This window comes from Phoca vitulina, unplaced genomic scaffold (assembly GCF_004348235.1).
Source record: "Phoca vitulina isolate PV1807 unplaced genomic scaffold, GSC_HSeal_1.0 scaffold11, whole genome shotgun sequence".
NCBI classification, from domain to species: Eukaryota; Metazoa; Chordata; class Mammalia; order Carnivora; family Phocidae; genus Phoca; species Phoca vitulina.
This window is the reverse complement of record NW_022589714.1, coordinates 44022810-44033286: the sequence shown is the minus strand read 5'-3', so window position 1 is coordinate 44033286 and position 10477 is coordinate 44022810. Positions and strand designations below refer to the sequence as shown.

The 10477-nt window shown below is 38.8% G+C and overlaps 1 protein-coding gene across 1 annotated transcript in view; it reads left to right on the top strand.

Annotated features, from left to right (window-relative positions):
* DNAH8 (dynein axonemal heavy chain 8) overlaps positions 1-10477 on the top strand; it is a 369397-nt gene that overhangs the window by 21713 nt on the left and 337207 nt on the right. Inside the window, exons 5-6 of the mRNA XM_032410111.1 lie at positions 8332-8521; positions 9207-9370. Coding sequence (XP_032266002.1) covers positions 8332-8521; positions 9207-9370 — 354 coding nt within the window. The remainder of the gene's footprint in view (positions 1-8331; positions 8522-9206; positions 9371-10477) is intronic.

The window sequence follows — 10477 nt, the reverse complement described above, 5'->3', positions numbered from 1 at the left end:
AGAATGAAAAAAATTAAAAGAAAAAAAAGAATGTGATCAGGCAGGAGACTAGGACAATGTCATACACTAGATTTAGGGTATATTTTGGTCTGTTAGAAGAAACTGTATCCCAAAATTTTAAAGAAAGAAAAACTTATATATAAACAAAAAATAAGGTTAAATACAATGAAGGGATAGAATATGGCTGTAAAACTGACAATTAAAAAAGATTTTAAAAAAGGAATTGATAAGATGTTGGTTGAAAAAGGAAAGAAGAAAAATTCAACTAAAAAAACAGAAAAAAAATTTAAAAATTAGCTTTGAAAGACTAAAGAATCATGGGATAAAAGGCATGAAGTCTATGTGCAGTATTCCCCTAGCCCTGGAGTTCTGCCGTTCTCATTGATCGGTAAACTTGGTCTTGGCTGGCTGTTCTCGCTGATCTTCTGGGGGAGGGGCCTGTTGCTGTGGTTCCCAAATATCTTTGCCAGAGGCAGAATTGCCCCGCCCTTGCCGGTGGGGGCTAAGTAATCTGCTCGGGTTTGCTCTCCGTAGCTTTTGTTCCCTGCAAGCTTTCGGTACAGCTTTGGAGGACTAGAGTGAAAATGGCAGCCACCCAATCTCCACTCCGGAGGAGCCAAGAACTTGGGGCCCCACTCCTCAGTGCGCCCCCAGAAAAAAGCAGTCAGTCACTCCCGTCTCCCCGGTCTCTGACCGCACTCCGTGCTCACCCGGCCTGTGACCGCGCGTTTCTATCTCTGGCACCTGACCCCCGGTGGAGTCTCCAAACCCAGCAGATCCCCGCGGTACGCTTCCGCGCCGCTCCTCCTGGGGGAGGAAGGTGAGTCTCCCCGGATCTGCTGCTTGTTGGGTCCCTGCTGGAGGAGCAGTGGCCCAGCTGTGCCGCGGATCACGGTTTATGGCAACCCCGAGCTGAGAGCCCGCTCCTCAGCTCTGTCTCTGCAGCCGGCTTCCCCGCTCTGATACCTGGGAGCTCTGCTGCACTCAGGCACCCCCGGACTTTCTGTGACCCCGAGGGTCCTGAGACAACACTGTCCCACGAGGGTTCCACCCCCTGCTTAGCCACTGGAGCGACATCCCTCAGCAGAGCAGACTTCTAAAAGTTCCGATTTTGTGCTCTGCTGCTCTATCACTTGCCGGTAGCGGCTGATGGAGGCCCCCTCCCCCACCGTCTATCCTCCCGAATATTGCCTCGGATTCACTTCTCCGCACATCCTACCTTCCAGAAAGTCGTCGCTTTTCTGTTCAGAGAGTTGCTGCTCTTCTTTTCTTCGATCTCCTGTTGAGTTTGTAGGTGTTCAGAATGGTTTGATCCCTATCCAGTTGAATTCCTGGGACCAGACGAAATTTAGGTTTCCTACTCCTCTGCCATCTTGCTCCTCCCTCAATTATATGTTTTTTATCCTTCATTTTGATAATGTGGTATATCACATTTATTGATTTGCATATATTGAACCATTTTTACATCCCAGGGATAAATCCCACCTGATCGTGATGTATGATGCTTTTAGTGTGCTGTTGAATTGGTTTGGTAGTATTTTGTTGAACATTTTTGCATCTGTATTTATTAGGGATATTGGTCTATTGGTAATTTTCTTATAGTGTTCTTCTCTGGCTTTGGTATCAGGGTAATTCTGGCCTTGTAAAATGAGTTTCAATGTTCTCCCTTCTTCATTTTTTGGAAGAGTTTTAGAAGGATTGATGTTAACTTTTTAAGTGTTTGGTAGAATTTACCAATGAAACCATATGGTACTGAACTTTGTTGGGAATTTTTATAGATTTATTTATTTACTTATTTTAGAGAAAGAGAGCACTTGAGTATGAGTGGAAGGGAGGGACAGAGGAAGAGGGAAAGAGAGAATCTCAAGCAGACCCCCTGCTGAGCATGGAGCCCAACATGGGGCTCCATCTCACCACCCATGAGACCATGACCTGAGCCAAAACCACAGGTTGGACGCTTAACCAACTGAGCCACCCAAGCACCCCTGTTGGGAGGTTTTAAATTACTGAATCAGTCTCTTTACTGGGTATTGGTCTGTTCAGATTTTCTATTTCTTCATGATTCAGTCTTTGTAGGTGGTATTTTTCTAGGAATTAATCCATTTCTTCTAGGTTGTCCAATTAGTGTGAATATAATTGTTCATAGTTGTTTCTTTCTTTTTTTTTAAATAGTTTTTTTTTAAGATTTTATTTATTTATTTGACAGAGAGATACACAATGAGAGAGGGAACACAAGCAGGGGGAGTGAGAGAGGGAGAAGCAGGCTTCCAGCTGAGCAGGAAGCCTGATGCAGGGCTTGATCCCAGGACACTGGGATCATGACCTGAGCCAAAGGCAGACACTTAACCACTGAGCCACCCAGGCGCCACGTTCATAGTTGTTTCTTATGATCCTTTGCATTTCTATGGTACTAATGTCTCCTCTTTTATTTCTGATTTTATTTATTTGAGTCTTCTCTCTTTTTTTCTTTGTCTAGCTAACAGTTTGTCAATTTTGTTATCTTTTCACAAAACAGCTTTTAGTTTTGTTGACCATTTCTATTGTTTTTCTGGTCTCCATTTCATTTTTTCTGCTTTTATCTTTGTTATTTCCTTTCTTCTGCTAACTTTGGGCTTAGTTCTTCTTTTTCAGGTTCCTTGAGATGTAAAGTTAGGTTGTTTAATATCGTTCTTTTTTCTTAGCATAGGCATTTATCACTATAAACTTCCCTCTTAGAACTGCTTTGGCTGCATCCCAAATCCTAGAGGTTTTGGTATGTTCTGTTTCCATTTTCATTTGTTTTGAGATATTTTTTATTTCCTTTTAGATTTCTTCTTTGACCCACTGGTTGTGCAGGAGCGTTAGTTTTCACATATTTGTGAATTTTCTAGCTTTTCTCCTATTACTGATTTCTAGTTTCATACCATTGTGATTGGAAAAAAAATATTTGGTATGATTTCCATCATCTTAAATTTGCTGTTTTGTGACCTACCATAGGATCTTTCCTGGAAATGTTCCATGTGCAATTAGAAAGAATGTATATATTTCTGCTATTGGGTGGAATGTTTTGTACATGTATATTAGGTCCATTTGGTCTAAATTACAGTTCAAGTGCAACATTTCCTTATTTATTTTCTGTCTGGATGGACTATCCACTGTTGGAAGTTGTATTGTCTGTTTCTCCCTTCAGATCTGCCAGTATTTGGTTAAAATATTTAGATGCTCTGATGTTGGGTACATATATATTTATGATTGCTTTATCTTATTGATAAAGTGACCTCTGTATCACTGTATAATAACCTTCTTTGTGTCTTGTTACTGTTTTGGCTTAAAGTCTATTTTGTCTGATATGAGTATGGCTACCTCTGTTTCCTTTTCATTTCCACTTGCATGGAATATAAAGTTTCTCTTTTCACTTTGAGCCTATGTGTATCTTTAAAGCTGCAGTGAGTCAGTCTCTTGTAAGCAGCATATAGTTGGGTCTTGCTTTTTGTATCCATCCAGCTACTCTGTGTCTTTTGATTGGTGAATTCAATCCATTTGCATTTAGAATAATTATTGCTATGTAAGGACTTACTAGTGCTATATTATTGATTGCTCCCTGGTTGTTCTGTACTTCCATTTTTTCTGTTCCCCTCTGTTTCTACTTACCTTTGTAAACTGGTGTTTTCCCATGTGGTATGCTCTGTTCCCTTCCTTTTTAACTTTTTGTGAATCTACCCTAGATTTTTGCTTTGTTGTTACCACAAGGCTTACATAAAATATTATAGATATAACAGTTTATTTTATGCTGATAACAAGTAACTTTAATTGCATGTAAAAACTCTACACTTTTGCTCTTCCTTTTTATGTTTTTGATGTCACAATGTGTCTCTTTTTAACTGTGCATTCATTAACAAATTTTGTAACTATAGTTATTTTTATCATTCTCATTCTTTAACTTTTATACTAGAGCTATGTGGTTAACACCACTCATATTACAGTATTTGAGTATTCTGAATTTGACTACACACTTACCTTTTTTAGTGTATTGTATATTTTCATATGTGTTCATGTCAGTAATTAGTGTTCTTTCATTTTGGCTTGAAGAACTCCTTTCAGCATTTCTTATAAGGCAGGTCAACTGGTGATGAATTACTTCAGCTTTTATTTGTCTAGGAAAATCTTTATCTCTCCTTCATTGCTGTAGGGTAATTTGCCAGATAGAGTATTCTTGGTTGGTATTTTTTTTTCCTTTAGCACTTTGAATATATCATTACACACATTCCTGGCCTGCCAGGTTTCTGCTAAGAAATCTGTTGGTAACTGTCAGGGTTTGGTTCCCTTGTAAGTTATAAGCTTCTTTTCTCTTACTACTTTCAAGATTTTCTCTTTGTCTTTGAGTTTTGACAGTTTTATTACCATGTGTCTTGGAAAGGATCTCTTTAAGTTGATTTTGTTTGGTGACATATGAGCTTCATGAACTTGGATATCCAAATCTCCTCCCAGATTTGAGCAGTTTTCAGTCACCATTTCTTTAAATAAGCTTTCTGCCCTCCTTCCCCTCTCTTCTTTTTCTGGAACTCCAATAACTTGTGAATTGGTGCTTTTGATGATATCCTAGTTCACACAGGTTTAAGTTTTTGTCACTCTTTTTCCTTTGTTGTGCTCTGACAGGATCAACTCAAAGTTCCTGTCTTCTATCTCACAGATTCTTTCCTCTGCTTGATCCATTCTGTTGTTGATGGTCACTGTTGCATTTTTCATTTTTTTGTATTCCTCAGCTCCAGAGGCTCTTTTTCTGTGATTTCTATCTCTATTAAACTTTTCATTTTGTTCATGTATTGTTTTTCTGATTTTATTGAATTATCTTTCTGTGTTTTCTTGTACTCATTGAGTTCCCTTAAAACAGCCATGTTGAATTCTTTTTCAGGTAAATTGCAAATTTCCATGTCTTTGTGGTTGGTTACTAGAAAATTAATTGTGATCCTTTGGTGGTATTATTTCCTTTATTTTTCATGTTCCTTAAAGTTTTGCATCGCTAGCTTTGGGTTTGAGGTAATAGTTACCTCTGCCAGTCTTTATTACCTTTGGTAGAGAAATGCCTTCCCTCAGCCCCGCTGGTGATTCTGAGTCTCCCTCAGACCTTCTATGGATAAACCTGCTCTACACTTCTTTCTCCCTTTTGTGGTTGAATTCTTGAGCTTGTATGCCTTCTCTCAATCCTGCAGTGCACCAGGCCAAGAGCCTCCCTTTCATTTTCCCAAAGGTGATGTGAAAGCTCAAGTTTGTGATCTCCCCCTGGCCAATAGATTTGGGCTGGTTTTCTTCATGTACTCACTAGCCATCTGCCAAAGCTTGTTCTCACTGCTGCCATCAGGAGCATGCACAGGGAACCAGCCACAGGGTAAGGGGCATATGTGGCTGAGGCATGCTGAGAGCTGGGGATGCCCCTAGGCCAGTTGGGGGAATCCATGAGCCAGATATTCCTAGTGGCCATGCTGGGCTCTCAGTGGTGGGCTTCTTGATGGAATCTGTGATGCAACTCGTCTGCTTCCCTTTAATGCCTTGCAAGAGTCTTTTCTGCTCCTCTCTCCACTTCTTTCTGCCTCCTGCTCCCAGCCATGCAGATCATGATTCAGTACTCTGGATGGGGTGGGAGAGAAATGAGCCTCTTTGGCAGCATCCCACACAGCTGGGGAAGCTGGATGCTCACTTATGTGCTTTTACTTTCCCCTGCAGGAGAAATGATAGGCTGAGAAGATCTCTCTTGGTACTAAACTATGCTGCCTATGTGGATAAAGTCAAGCTGCTCCTCTTACCTTATCCAGTGCACCCAAACTCATATATATATATATTTTTTTTACTCCAACTATGTGCTGGAACTTCTTTTCTGGAAATCTGGACTTCCACAAGGGCTCTCTTGTCTGTGGGTGACTAAGAGTGCTTTCTAGGGGCTCCTAGATAGTGTCCAAGAGGGGTTGGGGTTGGTACACACCCACTGCAGGTCCAACACCTGGACCGAGGTCTGTATGCCTGTTCTCTGACGCATGGTGGGGAAAACTCCTCCTGTGTTCCTTGGCATATGGTGCTGGTTCCCACAGCTCCCACAAAGCCACTTTTGTCCATGGATACAAACCAAATTCCTGGTTTTTGTTAGGGGACAAAAACAAAGGACATCTTATTCCACCATGTATTGACATCACCAGCCTATAGTTAAACATTGAATGTATCGTCATCGTCACACATTTTCTTTGCTTTCTCTCCTTTCTACATATAGAACTGAATTGAGTTCCAAGAAAAATAATGTATTTATGTATTCAAAGAAACTGAGAAATTACTATAATAGAGCTCAGTGATATTTATCCTTTAGATACTGCTTTTAAAATTCATGAAAATCCCATTTCTTCTAGAAGGTGTGCAAATAATTTCCATCTTTCCATTCACTGGGAGTGAATTTAATGTTGTTCACACAGTTTTGAGTATTAGTTACTTTATTTAACCTCTTCTTTACTTAATATTTAAACTCTTTGATAGTTTCAGAAAGAAGAGAGAATTGACCTAGATATTGCTTACTTAGTCCCAGGAAGGAAGCTTGATGGATTGGGAAAAACAGCAATTTTATTCAGATAGACCCAAATTTGCCTCTTAGCCTCACCACTGACCAGTGGAGTGTTCCCTGACAACTTGCTTTTCTTTTCTATGACTTAGGTTTTTACACTATTAAATTGGGAATAGTCATACCACCTTACAGCATTGTGGTGAGACTAAATGATAATATCAGCCAATTCTTATGTTGCCTAACATAGTAGTCCCTCAACAAATACTAGTTCTCTATTATTTTAAAGAGTCTTAATAAACAAAAGTCTTCCTTTTTACAACAGGAAATGTAACTGAGATCCAACCTAATTTTTCTCCTTTTCTGTTTATGACAAAAGATTGCTTTAAGAGAGGTGGTTTAGCTTGGTTTTGGATTCTAGGCTGGGAGTTATTTCCCTCAAACTCCTTGTAGATATTCCAATCTGATATCTCTGTTGGCTGATGAAACCTCTTCTGTAAGTGTACTTCATAGATGATCTGTCTTTTCTTTCTGTTTTTGCTCTTTGTTTTTGAAACTGTTTTGCCACGATGTCTCTACATGTGTAGATTTGTTTCCTCAGTCTATCTTCCATTTCACGAATTCTCCATTCAGCTTTTCTGTGACAACCCATTCTTTTTTATCTTTGAGTTTTCATTTTTGTCACAGTTATATGCAGTTTTAAAAAAGGAAGAAATTCTGTAAGTCTTGTTATGAAAACCGACTTCTATCTCACTCTCCAGAAACAGCCTTTAACTCTTAGCAGATTCTTTCATTTGCCTCCATATCTCCAAATAATAGGCTCTGATTGCTCCTTTGCTAGGTTAGACATTATGTATTGACTCTTCCCTGTGGAAGATAAGGATGTAGCTCTTTTTTGTCCTCTGCCCCTCCTGCCATTTTCCATCCTTTCATTCTTCCAATGTAGTTATATTCTATTTTCCTTAGCTAGATGTTTGTTTATATCATTATAACTGTGTAAATACAATCACAGTTGAACATACAGTATACCAGTGATCCTCAGCATGGTCCCCAAGACTCTTTCATGGAATCTGCAAGGTCAAAATGCATTTTTATCATAATACTAAGATATTTGTCCTTTTTACTGTGTTGACATTTGACTAATGGTGCAGAGGCAACGGAAAGACTGGGACACCTTAGCACAAATCAAGGCAGTGGCATCAAACTGGATTAGTAGCTGTTGTATTCTTCTGTGAGTTAAATGCACTCACAGTTAAAAAATTTTTTTAGTGCCTTTGGGCAAGGCTTTTTATCTTAATTTCTTGGCTTGAGATGTCCGTGTCACTTAAATTGTATGAACTGAGATGTCACACTCATAGATGCTGGACTTCTGATTTCTGTGCTTTTGATTTCTTGAGACTGATCATTTTTTTCCACTTAAAATACTGGGCTAGTGTCATTGCTCTTTCCCTATCCTGATGGAGTTTTTCTAGTCCCATTTCCATGAATAGAGCAACTTTCCACTAAGAAATTTATGCAGAAAGCTCAGCTTCATTTCCTTCGCATTGTATAGGCTCCAGGCCATGTCTCCTTCCCTAGGTAGAAACTAAAGCACTGAGGAAAGTGTCGCCTTCATCAACATATATGTAAATCGTTAGAATGGGGGCAGAATATAAATTTGTTGATTTTAAAACTCTCATTTTCATGACCACTTATGTTTTCCTAGCAGTATATAAAAGTATTGTCTATGTTTGTTGTAGTGTGAAATAGGTTATGGTTTTCAGTTCGTTAATGGGATTAGCATATAAAATCACTTTTGAACACCACTCTTTCAGGAAGTGCTATTTACTGTCCTGGATGCATCAACAGGAATCCTAAATGGGATTAAGAATATGCTGTCAAGTGTATTCCTACCCGCTATTCTTGCAACAAATAATTGGGGTGCTCTAAACCAGTCCAAGCAAGGAGAATCTGAAAAACACATTTTCACTGAAACCATCAACAGATACCTTTCATTTTTAGATGGTAAGTATAAAATTTAATGCTTAGTAAATTACTAAAAATGAGCAAATTAACTATAAGATATGTTATTTTTTTAAGATTTTATTTATTTATTTGAGAGAGAGAGAGCACATGCAAGCACACAAGCAGGGGGAGGGGCAGAGGGAGAAGCAGACTCCCCACTGAGCAAGGAGCCAGATGTGGGGCTCTATCCCAAGACCGTGGGATCATGACCTGAGCTGAAGGCAGATGCTTAACCAACTGAGCCACCCAGGTGTCCCTATAAGATATGTTATTAAAGATAAGCATTAGAGGAAAAACATTCCATCTTAAAAGAAAGTGCTAATCAAAGTAATTATGAGATGTAGAGGTAAGAAATCAAATCATTAGATCCTCTCATTTCCAGGGATCTTTGCAGGAGTATGATATGTTTTTTTTCTTCCATTATAGCAGGAAGATTCTTTTCCTATATTATTAATGAAAAATTTCACCACATTTTAAAATATCACTTTATTATCAGCTCTTTTAAAATTATATACTTTTATAATTTTATATTATTAAAATAATATTATTAAAAATTATCAAGTCACAATCTAATGATCAATTTATATTTCTATAAAGTATTCGATCTTTAACATTTGAGTAATTATAGCTTGAAACCACACATCGACATTAAACACCTCTTCTCAATTTGTTTCTTCCCTCTTAGGTGCTAGAGTAAGTATTGAGGGAACAGTTATGTTAAAGAAGGTAGAAAATATCGATTTTTCCAAACTGCATACATTTGAAGAAATGACAGCTGCAGCTAGCAATTCAGAAACTGTTCGTCAGCTAGAGGAGGTGCTGATGACATGGTATAAACAGATTGAACAGGTGAGCTAACTCAAGTAATTACATCAGGTATGAGTCGTAGTTCTCATCTGTGTCCTAGCCATTGCATTTTGTCCCTAAAAGTAAGGGGAAGAGGAGTCTTCCAGATTCCGTTATGAAATTTAGCCTATTCTTGACTCTAGTGCAAAATCGTTGTTCTCTATGGGCACTGAAAATCACTTTTAATTATTTCTCACTTTGAAGGAGGGAACCATAACAATATGGGTTGAGAATGGAAAAATGAAGAATTAGGAATAGCCAGCATTCATCTCCAATATTTTATATATTGTTTATACTCTTCATAAGAGAAAGGAAGAGGATACAATGAAGTGACTATAGTCACGGTGCTAGACAATAAATAGCTCTTGGTTGATCAATGGAATTGTCTGTGTTGACCAAGAGGTTCAAACTAGGCTCATCATGTCAGTACGGCATTGGTCAAATTTTTCTCTGGCAGTAGGAAAAGCTGCAATAGGAATGGGGCATATGTCAACATTCTGAGAGGTGCCAACTTACACTATACATACTGCCCCAAATCAGGTACTATGTAATTGCTCTAAACTGAAAGAGGACACTAGGAGCCAACTCACAAATCTCTAGTTCATGAGCATAGGACAGTGGAATTAGAGAAGAAAATCTTCAGTTAAATGAAGACTAAGGTAAAAAAATCTTGACCAAGCAAGAGTTAGAACATTTTCAATTTTACCTCTCTTAGAACTATGTTAGAAGGAAGGAGGTGCAGTTGGAATGGAAAAATTGGAGGACTTTGGAAACTCCAGTGGGGCCTGTAGTGCTGGCCCAGAATTTGTTCCAGGTGTCACTAGGAAATTGAAGTGGGTAATTGAGCACCACAGGACTTCTGTACTCACCTACCATGTCACTGGGGGAAGGGGGAGTTGTAACCCATTACGGAAATCAGGCTCTGTCCTACACAATGGCTGAGGAGATCCTCTCTAACTATTATGATCAATCAATACAGATTTTCTTTCATAAAAATGAGCAAACAAAAGAAAATAGCTTGAGATTTAGGGAGATTTAGCAACTTGAAATAAGAAAATCAAGTTGCGCAATTGTAGCAGATGGCTCCAATTAAGCAGAATCAATGCAAGA